This window comes from Lithobates pipiens, unplaced genomic scaffold (genome assembly GCF_037356315.1).
Source record: "Lithobates pipiens isolate NorthernLeopardFrog02 unplaced genomic scaffold, aLitPip1_a1.2 Scaffold_22, whole genome shotgun sequence".
NCBI classification, from domain to species: Eukaryota; Metazoa; Chordata; class Amphibia; order Anura; family Ranidae; genus Lithobates; species Lithobates pipiens.
Genome location: NW_027507784.1, coordinates 10,565,480 through 10,581,221, shown reverse-complemented (window position 1 = coordinate 10,581,221; position 15,742 = coordinate 10,565,480). Strand labels below are relative to the sequence as shown.

At 47.6% G+C, this 15,742-nt stretch overlaps 1 protein-coding gene across 2 annotated transcripts in view; it reads left to right on the top strand.

Annotated features, from left to right (window-relative positions):
* The window catches only part of LOC144000364 (uromodulin-like), a 100,373-nt gene that overhangs the window by 14,804 nt on the left and 69,827 nt on the right, over positions 1–15,742 (top strand). For both annotated transcript variants that reach the window (XM_077494159.1, XM_077494158.1), the window contains exons 4-5: positions 13,615–13,874; positions 15,012–15,137. In XM_077494159.1, coding sequence (XP_077350285.1) covers positions 13,615–13,874; positions 15,012–15,137 — 386 coding nt within the window. The remainder of the gene's footprint in view (positions 1–13,614; positions 13,875–15,011; positions 15,138–15,742) is intronic.

Genomic DNA, 15,742 nt, shown 5'->3' with positions numbered 1-15,742 from the left:
TTAGTACAGTGACAGTGCATATTTTTAGCGCTGATCACTGTATCAGTGTCACTGTTTTCCACAAATTGTCAGCTTGACCATTATACTATCGCAGTCCCGCTATAAGTCGCTGAATACCAGCATCATTAGCCTAAAAAAAAGACAAATAATAAATGAAAATTCTAGTATCTACTATATACCATACTTTTTAGATTTTATAACTTTCACCAAAACCAATCAATATACACTTATTGGGATTTTTTCTTTATTACCAAAGACATGAAGCAGAATACATTTTGGCCAAAATGAATGAAGACATTTTTTTGGATATATTTCAAAGCAGAAAGTAATGTTGTTTTTTTTTTGTTTTTTGTTTTTAATTTTGGGTCTTTCTTGTTTATATCGCAAACAAAACAAAAAAAAAAAAAAACAGTGCTGAACAAATACCACCACCATGTGTAACACATTTTACAGAGTGCAGTGGTCAGGCGTATGTAATGTACAGCACAACCTACAGAGTAGAATATGTAATGAGAAGCTCAGCTTATAGGGTGCAGTGATCAGGACTAGGGATGAGCCAAACACCCCCCGGTTCGGTTCACACCAGAACCTGCGAACAGGCCAAAAATTTGCGCGAACTTTAGAACACCATTAAAGTCTATGGGACTCAAACGTTCAAAATCAAAAGTGCTAATTTTAAAGGCTAATATGCAAGTTATTGTCCTAAATAGGTTTTGGGGACCTGGCTCCTGTCCAAAAAAAAGTTTTAAAAATGGCAGTTTTTTCGGGGCAGAAAAATTCGGTCTTAGGTACTGGTGCCACAACATTGCAACACCTCACAGAAACTCTAGTTGGAGAGCAGGAATGAGCCCTGCTGCAAAGTATTGGATCAAAAATTGTAATTACACACCCCTGTTAAACAGTAGTGGAAAAATTGGACCTTAGGCACTGGTGCTGGTGGCACGACACTGCAGCCCCTCACAGATACTCTAGTTGGAGTGCAAGAATGAGCCCTGTTGCAAAGTAATTCATCAAAAATTGTAATTACACTCCCCTGTTAAACAGGGGCTGAAAAATGGTGCCTCAGTCACTGGTGCCACAAGATAGCAAAACCTCACAGAAACTCCAGTTGGAGAGGAGAAATGAGCCCTGCTGCAAAGTATTGCATCAAAAATTGTAATTACACGCCCCTGGTAAACAGGGTCTGAAAAATTGGACCTTAGGCACTGGTGCTGGTGCCATGACACTGCAACCCCTCACAGATACTCTAGTTGGAGCGCAAGAATGAGCCCTACTGCAAAGTATTTCATCAAAAATTTTAATTACATGCCCCTGTTAAACAGGGGCTGAAAAATTGGGCCTTAGACACTGGTGCCACAACACCGCAACACCTCACAGAAACTCTAGTTGGAGAGCAAGAATGAGCCCTGCTGCAAAGTATTACATCAAAAACTGTAATTTCACACCCCTGTTAAACTGTAGTGGAAAAATTGGGCCTTAGCCACTGGTGGCGGCACCCAGAACCAAAAAACCAGAACCTTCTTTTAACTATCAGTAGGATCATTGAGGAGGAAGAGGACAGTCACTCAGCATCAGCATAGGCAGTCTTGAAGAGATCTAACATTTAAAAAAAAAATATTAGGTTACATCAGTTTCAGGTGCTTGGTAGCTGGTGGTGATCCAAGACTGATTCATCTTTATGAAGGTCAGTTGATGAACTGAGTTGGTGGATAGGCGCTCCCTGTGATCGGTTACAAAGCCTCCAGCAGCACTGAATGTGCATTCCAAAAGAACGCTGGATGCAGGACAGGCTAGTAGCTCAATTGCATACTGTGCAAGCTCTGGCTAGTGATCCATCCTCAAGACCCAGTAACCCAGATGATTTTCGCTGGGAACAGTGTCCAAGTCTGATCTTGCCCCTAGGTATTCCTGCACCATGTAAATCAGACACTGGAAATGGTTGCTGGAACCGATCATATGTTGGGGCTGCGGACTAAAAAATGTCACCTTCTCCACCGCTCCTTCTGTGACTGACCGAATCCTCAGCAACACCTTGTCCAGGACCAGGAATTTGTAACCTCCCAGTCCCTGGGAACGCATTGCACAGACCTTTCTGCAAGGCCTCCCGAAGACATCTCATCCTCTGCTCCCTCTGCGACGGCAAGATAAGGAACCCTTGTCCTGTGGATCAAGGAGAGTTGCTAGCCAGTAATGATCCCTCTCCTTGATCCGCTGAATACGAGGATCCTTCCGCAGGCTTTGCAGGATCAGGGAGGCCATGCAGCGTAGGTTAGCTGAGGCATTCGGTCCGCAGTCCACTTGGTCACTATGAAAGACATGATCCGCAGCTACCTCCTTCCAGCCACGTGCGAGTCCACGAGTTTCTTGGAACTGTAAATCATCCCTAAAAGACTGCTGATGATGCTGAGTGCCAGGCTCTACCTCATTGCTGACACAATCCTCCTCCTCCTCTTCCTGTGGGCCAGCAGGAACACTGTCCAGATAAAGGGGGCCTTGAGAGGCAAGGAAGTCCTCCTCTTCCTGCCTCTGTTCTGCCTCAAGTGCCCTGTCTATTATTCCATGCAGCCTGTGCTCCAACAGGTGGACAAGAGGGACAGTGTCACTGATGCATGCACTGTCACTGCTCACCATCCTTGTGGTCTCCTGAAATGGTGACAAGACAGTGCATGCATCCCTGATCATGGCCCACTGGCGTGGAGAAAAAAAAACAAGCTCCCCTGACCCTGTCCTGGTGCCATAGTCGCACAGGTACTCATTGATGGCCCTCTGCTGCGTGTGCAGCCACTGCAGCATGGCCAACGTTGAGTTCCACCTGGTGGGCATGTCACAGATTAGACGGTTCTTGGGCAGGTTCAATTACTTTTGGAGGTCAGCCAGCCGAGCACTGGCATTATATGATCGGGGGAAATGCACACAGTTTCCTGGACACTTTCCTGGCCTGCCTCAGGACATCCTGTAAGCCCAGGTACCTGCCCAAGAACTGCTGCACCACCAAGTTAAGGACGTGAGCCACACAGGGCACATGGGTCAGTTGTCCCTGTCGGAGGGCAGAGAGGAGGTTGGTACCATTGTTGCAAACCACCATTCCTGGCTTAAGCTGGGATGGCATCAACCACCTCTCAGCCTGCCCCTGCAGAGATGACAGAATATCTGCCCCGGTGGGGCTCCTGTCCCCCAAACACACCAGAACAACACTGCATGGCATCTTTTTGCCTGCGTACTTTCGTAGCCCCTTGAACGCCTACGGAGCACCACTGGTTCCGAGGACAAAGCACAGGAGAAGGCCACGGAGGAAGAAGAAAAGGAGGGGGTGGAGGAGAGAGGTGTGTCACAATCACCAGTAGTAGCATTTTAGAGGTGTGGTGGCAGAACAAGCTCCAACACTACTGCACCTTGTCCTGCATCCTTCCCAGCTGCCAGAAGAGTCACCCAATGTGCTGTGTGACGTGTAATGTCCCTGTCCATGCCTGCTGGACCATGAGTCAGCGGTAATATGTACCTTACCGCTGGCTGCCCTGTCCAGCGAGGCATGACATTGCCTTCCACATGCCGATAGAGAGCCAGAATCGCTTTCCATGAAAAAAAGTGATGTTTGGGGACCTGCCACTGAGGAACCGCACATTGCACAAACTCATGGAAGGGGGCCGAGTCTACCAACTGAAAAGGCAGCAGTTGAAGTGCTAGCAATTTAGCCAAGCTAGCATTCAACCACTGGGCATGTGGATGGCTGGGAGTGAACTTCTTTTGAAGGTCCAGCAGCTGGGGTAGGGACATTTGCCTTGTACAATCGGACATCGGTGTACCACTAGCAGATTGCCCGCAAGTACTTGGCTGTGACTCACCTAATTCTACACCTTCATTCCTCTCAGTGCAGGTTTCAGAGAGGACTGAAGGTATAGTGGGGTTGGGGATCCCAGCTGATGAGGAGCAAGCAGATGTCCGATTTGGTCTTTGGTGTGGGTCTTTTAGGTATGCTTACCAACGAACTTCATGGCAGGTCGACATATGTCTGGTCAAGCATGTGGTGCCCAAGCAGATGATGTTTTGGCCACGCGAGATATGCTTGACATATGTTGCAAATAGCAGTGGTGTGATCTGATGCACTTATCTCAAAAAAGGCTCACACCAAAAAACTTTTGGAATAGCGCACATCGCCCTGCAGAGAGCGGTGTGATGCAGTCAGTGTGCTTCCCTTAAGCTGGCCCATGGAGCGCATCCTGCCTCGCTGGAGATGTGCCTCCTCCTGCTCCTCCCCCTCTCTCCTATCAGGCACCCACGTGGAGTCAGTGACCTCATCATCCACTCCCTCCTCCTCACTGGTGCAAACCTGGCAGTATGCTGCAGCTGGGGGAACATGGCTGCCAGATTGCTGTCCTTCTTGGGCATCCCCTCTCTCTGGGCTCAGGTTACTGCCTTCCTCTAGCTGGGTATCATCATCAGAACCTTCAAAACGCTGGGCATACTCATGGAGCATGTACCCAACACTGTGCCCAAACAGTTCAGGGGACTCCTCAGGAGGAGGACATGGTGGGTCTAGGGAAGGAGTGACTGATGCCATTGAGACAAGGGAAAAGGCCGCATTGGCTGCTGCTTTGCCAGTACCCTGAGCCTGGGTCAGAGAGGATGAGGAGGATGAGGAGGGCTTGGTCATCCACTCTACCAAGTTTTCGGCATGTTGCGGCTCAACTCGTCCAGCTGCCGAAAATAAGGACAAGCGTGTCCCTTGGCCACATGCTGATGAGGATGCATCGTGTCCACGACCAGCACTGTTGCCTCTAGGTACAGAGCCTTCATGCTCTCTTTTATTGGCTCGTGACTTTCTGCCTCTCCTTGTTGGCTTTTCAGACATACTAATGGCCTGTAGGGAGATATAGCTGCACAAAGCTGGGACGTATATAATGATTATGCTGCAGCTAGCATAATCAACTGCCTGCCTGTAGTATTATTACCAGCAATTGGGGTAGCTTTAGGTGCACACTGTGCAGATGGCACAATACACTAACTGTAATTACTGCAGCTGCCTGCCTGCTGTATAGGATCTGAAGAACACCAGCAATTGGGGTAGCTTTAGGTGCACACTGTGCTGATGACACAATATACCTACTGTAATTACTGCAGCTGCCTGCCTGTGGTATAGGATCAAAAGAGCACCAGCAATTGCGGTAGCTTTAAATGCACACTGTGCAGATGACACAGTGCACCGACTGTAATTACTGCAGCTGCATGCGGTATAGGATCAGCAGAACACCAGTAATTGGGGTAGCTTTAGGTGCACACTGTGCAGATGGCACAATACACCGACTGTAATTGCTGCAGCTGCCTGCCTGCGGTATAGGATCAGCAGAACATCAGCAATTGGGGTAGCTTTAGGTGCACACTGTGCAGATGGCACAATACACCAACTGTAATTAAGGAAGCTGTCTGCCTGTGGTATAGGAGCAGAAGAACACCAGCAATTGGGGTAGCTTTAAGTGCAAACTGTGCAGATGACACAGTACACGACTGTAATTGCTGCAGCTGGCTGCAGTATAGGATCAGCAGAACACCAGCAATTGGGGTAGCTTCAGTTGTACACTGTGCAGATGGCACAATACACCGACTGTAATTACTGCAGCTGCCTGCCTACGGTATAGGATCAGCAGAACATCAGCAATTGGGGTAGATTTAGGTGCACACTGTGCAGATGGCACAATACACCAACTCTAATTACTGCAGCTGCCTGCCTGTGGTATAGGATCTGAAGAACGCCAGCAATTGAGGTAGGTTTAGGTGCACACTATGCAGATGACACAGTACACCGACTGTAATTACTGCAGCGGCCTGCCTGTGGTATAGGATCTGAAGAACACCAGCAATTGGGGTAGCTTTAGGTGCACACTGTGCAGATGACACAGTACACAGACTGTAATTACTGCAGCTGCCTGCCTGTGTTATAGGATCTGAAGAACACCAGCAATTGGGGTAGCTTTAGGTGCACATTGTGCAGATGACACAATAAACCAACTGTAATTACTGGAGCTTCCTGCGGTATAGGATCAGCAGAACACCAACAATTGGGGTAGCTTTAGCTGAACACTCTGCAGGTGGCACAATACACTGACTGTAATTGCTACAGCTGCCTGCCTGTGGTATAGGACAATCAGAACACCAGCATTTGGGGTAGCTTTAAGTGTACACTGTGCAGGTGGCACAATACACTAACTGTAATTGCTACAGCTGCTTGTGGTATAGGACCAGAAGAACACCAGCAATTGCGTTAGCTTTAAGTGTACACTGTGCTGGTGGCACAATGCACCGACTGTAATTGCTACAGCTGCCTGTGGTATAGGAGCAGCAAAACATCAGCAATTGCGGTAGCTTTAGGTGTACACTGTGCAGGTGGCACAATACACGGATTGTAACTGCTACAGCTGCCTGTGGTATAGGATCAGTATAACACCAGCAATTGTGGTAGCTTTAGGTGTACACTGTGCAGGTGGCACAATACACTGACTGTAACTGCTACAGCTGCCTGTGGTATAGGACCAGAAGAACACCAGCATATGCGGTAGCTTTAGGTGTACACTGTGCAGATGGCACAATACACCGACTGTAATTGCTACAGCAGCTGCCTGTGGTATAGGATCAGAAGAACACCAGCAATCGGGGTAGCTATAGGTGTACACTCTGCAGGTGGCACAATACACCGACTGTAATTGCAACAGCTTCAAAGGAAATTCAGACACTGTCTCTCCATCTAGCTCTCTCTCTTAGCTGACGCAACACAGTATGCAAGGCCGCCGCGCAGGCGGCCTTATATAGTGTGGGGGCATGTACTAAACCCCCTGAGCCATAATTGCCCACAGGCATCCTGCCTGTGGCCAATTATGGCTCTCTTCACTGACGGCGCTGTGATTGGACAAGCATGCGGGTCATAGTGCATGCTTGGCCAATCATCACCCAGCAATGCACTGCGACGCCGCAGTGAATTATGGGCCATGAGCGCCACTCAAATTTGCCACAAACACCCCATAATGTTCGGATTTCGCCGAACGGGCGAACAGACTCGAACACCCAGCTCATCCCTGATCAGGACTATGCAACATACAGTATAGAGTACAGCATTCATGAGTACAACATAAAGCACATCATACAGAGTGAGTACCCCTGGCGTCAAGTGTCACTTGCAGCAGTGAGGATCTGGTTATGAACAACGCTGGATAAGAGAATGATATGTACAACATTCCACACTGAATCTTTGTTTGGGCCAATCAAGTCACTGTCAATAGTGATGGACGAACTTCCGACGGGACGTTTCGCGAACGGCCGATAGTTCGTGAACCGGAACGTTCGCAGCGGGCCCTATTGACTTCAATGGGAGGCGAACTTCGCAAACCTACAGGTTAAATTTGCAGCCACAAAATAATTAATAGCTGTGCAAACATAGTTCCACCACATGGCCAATGACATAACACATGTATGAGGTGAATCTGGGATTGACAACTACAAGCATTCTTTTTTTATATGGGAAATTGTTGTGACAATTCAGGACTGTGGAGCGCATGAAGGCAATGGAGGAGAGGGAAGGTCAGGGACCAGGATAGGCAAAAAAGAGGGTGCAGGAGATGATCACCAGCAGCGTGACATACAGCAATGACACCTGCACTGTGATAGAGTGATCTGACAACAGCACCGTGATAGAGAGCACTGACATCAGCAGTGTGACATAAAGCACTCACACCAGCACCGTGATATACAGCACTGACAGCAGCACTGTGATAGAGAGCACTGACATCAGCAGCATGACATACAGCAATGACACCTGCACTGTGATTGAGTGATCTGACAACAGCACCGTGATAGAGAGCACTGACATCAGCAGCGTGACTTACAGCAATGACACCTGCACCGTGATTGAGTGATCTGACAGCAGCACCGTGATAGAGAGCACTGACATCAGCGGCGTGACATAAAGCACTAACACCAGCACTGTGATATACACCACTGACAGCAGCACCGTGATAGAGAGCACTGACATCAGCAGCGTGACATAAAGCACTCACACCAGCACCGTGATATACAGCACTGACAGCAGCACCGTGACAGAGAGCACTGACACCTGCACCGTAAGCAGCCCCAGGAGGAAGTCAGCATAGCACAGGGATGCTGGGAGCCCCTCATAATAAGAACCCCCAGGAGGAAGTCAGCACAGCACAGGGATATCATAAGCAGCCCCAGTAGAAATATGACACCGCTCAACCTCTTCAAAGAGGAGGGTAGGGGCATATAGTACGGTGTGCTTTTTTGGGACAAGGAAGTGAGCCAAATGAAGACAGAAGGTCTGTGTGCTTGATTAAAAAAAATTGTTTATAGACATATACATGGTCTACTGGTCACATGTGTTGAATTCCTCCGAGATCCATGCCTCATTCATTTTTAGAAATGTGAGGTAGTTAACACTGTCGTGAGCTAGGCGAGTACGCTTATCGGTCACGATCCCCCCTGCTGCGCTGAACGTCCTTTCGGACAGGACACTGAATGAGGGGCAAGCCAACAGTTCGATTGCAAATTGGGCAAGCTCTGGCCAGAGGTCAAGCCTGCCCACCCAGTAGTCCAGGGGTTCATCACTCCTCAGAGCGTCCACATCGGCCGTTAACCCGATGTAGTCGGACACCTGACAGTCTAGGCGTTGATGCTGGATCCGGATGACACCTGTCGATGGGTCGGCTGAAAGAATGACCTCATATCCGAAGTCACCAACACATCTTCAAACCGGCCTCTTATTGCAGGTGCTGTTGGATTGGTACCCACAACTCCTTCTCTGGGAGTGGGAATTGCTCCTCTGCCAGCGCACGCAAAAGCAGAATGCAGCATTTCTCGAAGCAAGGCCTGGAAGTGCTCCATTCTGCTAGCCCTCTGTGACGGCGGTAACATTTCCGCCATTTTGTGTTTGTACCGGGGGTCTAAGTACGTTGCCACCCAGTACTGGTCCTTGACCCTTATGCTTTTTATACGGGGGTCCCTATTAAAACACTGGAGCATGAAGGCCCCCATTTGCACTAAAGTGGAAGCGGTGTGGTGGCCTGGCTCCTGCTCATCATCCAGGATAATGTCGTCCTCTTCATTCTCCTCTCCCCATCCACGCACAACAGGGATCCCAGAAAGGTTTAAAGCATGCTCTTCTTGCTCCTCCTCATCCGCCCCGGCACCATCCTCCTCTGACTCCTCTTCAGACTCCTGTTGTTGACTTGTCTCAGATAGAGTACCCCCCCTGGGAATTCATCTAGCATTGCGACTTCCTCATCTTCCCGCTCCTGCTCCTCCACAGCTTGATCAATGACACAACGCAATGCATGCTCCATAAAGAAGGCATAAGGTACCATGTCACTGATGGCGCCATGGCTGCGACTGACCAGTTTGGTGATCTCCTCAAATGGGCGCAGAAGTCTGCATGCGTCGCGCATGAGCAGCCACTGGCGCGGTGAAAAAAACCCCAGCTCTCCAGAACCGGTTCTGCCGCAGAGTTCATAGAGGTAGACGTTAACTGCACGTTTCTGGTGGAGCAGCCTATCAAGCATATAGAAGGTTGAGTTCCATCCCGTCGGGCAATCGCAAATAAGACGTCTGACCGGCAGATTGTGTCGCCGCTGAATGTCAGCAAGGCGAGCCATGGCCGTGTAAGATCTTCTGAAATGGGCCGAGACTTTCCTTGCCTGCCGCAAGATGTCCTGGACCCCAGGGTATTTGACAAGGAATCGCTGCACGACCAAGTTTAAGACGTGTGCCATGCATGGCACATGCGTGATTTTGCCCTGTTTCAATGCGCTAAGCAGATTGGCACCGTTGTCACACACCACTTTACCAACTGTCAAATTGAGCGGTGTTAGCCACTGATCTGCCTGTGAACGCAAAGCTGAAAGGAGTGCCGGGCCGGTGTGGCTCTTGGCTTCCAGGCACAACAGACGCAGCACGGCATGGCAACGTCTCACCTGGCATGTCGAATAGGTTCTGGGGAGCTTGGGCGGCGCAGCGGAAGAGACGCTAGCAGCGGAAAAGGAGGAGTCAGCTGAGGAGGAGAGGGAGGAGGATGGAGTAGGAGGAGGAGGAGAAGAAGATTCAGGCCTGCATGCAATCCATGGCGGTAAAACCAAATCTACACGGGTGCCACGGGTTACATGCTTGACTGCCGTCAGAAGGTTCACCCAGTGGGCAGTAAAAGTGATATACCTTCCCTGCCCGTGTTTGCTAGACCACGTGTCTGTTGTCAGATGTATCTTGGCACCGACACTGTGTGCCAGAGATACATTCACTTGCCGCTGAACATGGCCATATAGCTCTGGGATGCCCTTCTCTGAGAAATACTTCCTTCCTGGGACCTTCCATTGTGGTGTTCCAATGGCCACAAATTTGCGAAAGGCCTCAGAGTCCACCAGTTTATATGGCAGTAGTTGGCGGGCTATGAGTTCTGACAAGCCAGCCGTCAACCGTTGGGCAAGAGGGTTATCTGGTGTCATCATTTTTTTACACTTGAACATTATGCCCACGGAAGCCAGCCTTTTTGCAGAAAAACGTGAGCTTGGTGTGATGGAAGGTGGAGTGGAGGACAATTGTGAGGAGAGAGGAGAGGGAGAAGTAGAAGACGAGGCTGGACGGTGAGAGCCTGCAGTGTGGCTTTGTGTGTTCTGTTGCTCCCACTCAGCTCGGTGATGGCTGCCCATGTGCCTTCTTAAGGCGGTCGTCCCTAGGTGAGTGTTGGGCTTACCGCGACTAATGCGTTGACTGCAAAGATTGCAGATGGCAACGCTATTGTCAGCAGCGGACTTGTTAAAAAAAAACCACACTGCGGAGCCATGTGCCGGTGTTCTGGGAGCGCCAGTTGTGACCGTACATGGTCGATGACTCGCTCCTGATACATTTGCTGTCTGCTATGTCCCTGCTGTGCAATGTAAGTTATTCCTGCTTCTCCTCCCTATCTGCTGGTCCATATCTCCCTCTGAACTCCCCTCCTCTTCCTCTCTTGTGGGCACCCACGTGACATCACTAGACACGTCATCATCAACGTCACCTTCCCAATCCCCACCGCTATAAGTAGAGATCTCCAAGTAGGCAGCAACACTGGGGACCAACCTCCTCCTTGGGCTGTTCTGGGTACTGTGGTCAGACTGCTGAGTAGCGGTTGTTGCTACCTCCTCTTCCTGATCCAATACCAAGAGTGGCTGCGCATCAGAAATGTCCTCTTGATATGGATCGGAAAATAATTCCTGTGACTCAGGCGGAAGGTATGTGGTGGTAGTGGTGGTGGTGGTGGTGGTGTTGTTGGTGGTAGTGTCTTTGGGGGTGCACATAGCAGAGAGTGAAGAAGTGGATGCAAAACGAGAGGATGAGGAGGGTGCAGAAGAGTAAGGCTGAGCGAGCCACTCAACCAAGTCTGCTGCGTCCTTTAAAGTAATTGAACGCGCCTTCTGCAACTTCCCACTTTAGCTCAAGCCTGTTGCTCCTGCCCTACCCCTACCACCCCTGCGGAAGGGCCTGCCTCTTCCTCTGCCTGTCATTTTTTAAATGACCCTGTGACAAAACTCTCAGCAGTAGTGCAGCGGTCAGCAGTAGTGCACCTCAACCCTATGTATTGTGGACCGATACCAGTCCTTATGGAATGGCAAACTGTACGTCACTCAACCCTATGTACTGTAGCACCCTAGACAGACCAAGTTACCAGTCCTTATAAGGACTTTTGTGGACCAAGTAGGTTGTGTGTGAGTGATTAGCAGACTGTACGTCAGTCCCTATACCGATGAAGGACTGCTGCAGTATAGGGCAGCGGTCAGCAGTAGTACACCTCAACCCTATGTATTGTGGACCGATACCAGTCCTTATAGAATGGCAGACTGTATCTCACTCAACCCTATGTACTGTAGTACCCTATACCTTTCCAGTCCTTATAAGAACTTTTGTGGACCAAGTAGGTTGCGTGTGAGTGATTAGCAGACTGTACGTCAGTCCCTATACCAATGAAGGGCTGCTGCAGTATAGGGCAGTGGTCAGCAGTAGTGCACCTCAACCCTATGTATTGTGGACCGATACCAGTCCTTATGGAATGGCAAACTGTACGTCACTCAACCCTATGTACTGTAGCACCCTAGACAGACCAAGTTACCAGTCCTTATAAGGACTTTTGTGGACCAAGTAGGTTGTGTGTGAGTGATTAGCAGACTGTACGTCAGTCCCTATACCGATGAAGGACTGCTGCAGTATAGGGCAGCGGTCAGCAGTAGTACACCTCAACCCTATGTATTGTGGACCGATACCAGTCCTTATAGAATGGCAGACTGTATCTCACTCAACCCTATGTACTGTAGTACCCTATACCTTTCCAGTCCTTATAAGAACTTTTGTGGACCAAGTAGGTTGCGTGTGAGTGATTAGCAGACTGTACGTCAGTCCCTATACCAATGAAGGGCTGCTGCAGTATAGGGCAGTGGTCAGCAGTAGTGCACCTCAACCCTATGTATTGTGGACCGATACCAGTGCTTATGGAATGGCAGACTGTACCTCACTCAACCCTATGTACTGTAATACCCCATACCTTACCAGTCCTTATAAGGAGCTTTGTGGAACAAGTGGGTTGTGAATGATTAGCAGACTGCAGCAGAAGGGCAGCAGTCAAGTATAATATTCTTTATATATTTGGAAGAAAGAATATTATACGTGTACAAGCCTATTACCATACCACTGATGCCAGTCCTGAAAAGAACCTTTGTGGAACTAATAGTAACAGCTACTGATTAAACTGACCCTCACTGCCTCACACACTGCTTCCTGCCTGTCCCTATATAAACTGACAAAACAGAGGCTACTGCAACAATAACTGGAATAGCACTTTTGTGGACCTGATAGTAACATCTAATGATGATGACTAAACTGACTGTCCCTGCAGCACACAGCGCCCTGTCCCTTTCGCTAAACTGACAAAAGACACTCAGGCTGCTGCAACAATCAGTAGCACAGCAAACCTATATACACCTAACACCTATTCCAGTCCTGAAAAGAACTTTTGTGTACCAAATAGCTAGCGATTTGGGTCACTGCAATCTCTCCCTGCTCCACACAGCAACCTCTCCCTATAGTGACAGAAGAAAGAATGTAAAATGGCTGCCAGATCGGGTGTATTTATAGGTTAGGGGGAATGTCCAAGTGTCCATGTGCTGTAATGTCTCAATTGGCTGTCCTGTACCCCATGATGAATGTGTCATCATAGGTTAAAGTTCTTTTACACAGTAAACACGGAAGTCCGCCGTGCAAACGGCGCCAATAGTCCGCCGAACGGGCGGACCGCGAACAGCCAAAATTTGCCGCGAAACGACTGCCGGGCTAACTGTTCGGCCATCACTAACTGTCAATACTTAGCAGTTATGGAGAAGTGATCTAGCCTGAACATGGGTATAACTGGGATCTGTACGTGATTTTATTTTCTGAGCAGAGCTGATATTAATAAGTTACATTGCTAAGCTCAGAAGTTGAGGATATCAAGACTTTGTTGGGTGGTTTTGTTCTCTTACTATTTCTTATACTACTATTAATGTTTATAACTTTATTTTCAGCATTCAGTTTATACTTTTCAATAAAATATTTTTTCAGAAACCAATGAAACTATCACCAATGACAAAAGTGTTTTCTTACAAAACATATCAAGAAACTATTGGGATGACACTACTAATACTTACTATAACCATCTATCAAACTGCAATCAGTCCCTCCTCTATGGGCTGAAGAGAGCTCTGCAGATCTCCCCCGCTGAGTCCATCATTTGGGTTTATACAGTTGGCTCCATGACAGATTACAATGACACTCAGCTCCTGTCTGATGTTCATACATTGCTGGAGGAAAAGAAGTCACAAGTAAGAGTCTTATATTGTCTATGTATAGTCATGGCCAAAAATATTGGTACCCCTGCATTTCTGTCAGATAATGCACCACTTCACCCAGAGAACTGTTGCAATTATAAATGTTTAGGCATTTTCATGTTTATTTTTTGTGTTTGTATCGTTATGACACAAAAAAGTGGAGAAACAAAAATCCTAATCTGACACATTCCACGCAAAGCTCCAAAAATGGACTGGACAGAATTATTGGCACCTTTTTTTTTCCATGTCTCAATTTAATATTTAGCAGCACAACCCATGGACAAAATCAATGGCTTCCTGTAACCATGAGTTTCCTACACCTCTCTACTGGAATTGTGGAACTTTCGCCGACTGCTCCAGGTCTCTCAGATTGGAAGGATTCCTTTTCCCAACTGTTGTTTTGAGATCTCTCCACAGGAGCTCTATGGGAATTAGATCTGGACTCATAGCTGGCCAGTTCAGTACTCTCCAGCACTTTGTCTTAAAGTGGTTGCAAACCCTTTACAACCACTTTTACGTGTAAGCCCAGATTAAGGCTTACCTGTACGTGCTCAAAATATCTCCTAAACACAGGAACATCAAGATATCTGGAGATGGACCTGTAACCTTGAGGTTGTCCACAATGTTCTACAATTTTTGTTCTCAAATCCTCAGATAATTTTTTTCTGCTCTTTCTCTAATCCATGTGGCACACAGAGACAGACAACAGAAAGGTTGAGTACATTTTTCACCATTTTAACTAATTTCCGGTGTGATTTATATATTCTCAGACCCTGTTAAGTGATAAGAGAGAGTTTAATTATATTATACATTATAATTATAAATCACAAGAGCATCACACATTTGGAATGCAATTATTTCTTACAATTTTGATAAGAGGTCAATAATTCTGTCCAGTCCATTTTTGGAATTTTGTGTGGAATGTGTCAGATTTGGCTTTTTGTTTCTCTACTTTTTTGTATGATTCCAATACAAATCAACGGAATAAACATGATAACATCTAAACATTTGTAATTGCAACAATTTTCTGGGATAAGTGGTGCATTATCTGACAGAAATTCAGGGGTGCCAATATTTTTGGCCATGGTTGTATCTCTAAACCATAGGTAAACATCTTATATTTCTCTACAGGTTTATTTTCTGTGGTATCCATGGTGGAGTTGTATGCAGAATTCTTCCCATCATGACATATTTATTAACATTTCATCTCTAAGTTATGGAGAAGTGATTCCTCTGTATTATATTGATTATTATAAGGTAAGAATCATAAAATAATCATAGTTTAAGTGAAGGCAGAAATATTTTGATGGTGGATACTTTATATATGAGGCTCAGTTTCAATTATACCGAATACATCTGTAGACGGCTTTAGAAGTGATAATGAGTAGTGATGGACGAACTTCCGACGGGACGTTTCGCGAACGCGAAACGCGAACGGACACAAACGTTCGCGAAAACGACCGTTCGCCGCGGGCTCCATTGACTTCAATGGGAGGCGAATTTCGCAAACCTTTAGGTCGAATTTGCGGCCACGGGGTAATTATTAGGGGGTAGCACGTAGTCCCACCACCTGGACAATAGCATAATACATGTATGAGGTGAATTTGGGATCGATAACTACAAGCATTTTTTTTTTATTTGGGAAATTGTTCTGACAATTCAGGACTATGGAGCTAATGAAGGCAATGGAGGAGAGGGAAGGTCAGGGACCAGGGTAGGCAAACAAGAGGGTGCAGGAGATACAGAGCACTGACAGCAGCACCGTAATACAGAGCACTGACATCAGCACCGTGACATACAGCGCTGACAGCAGCTCCGTGACATACAGCGCTGACAGCAGCTCCGTGACATACAGCGCTGAC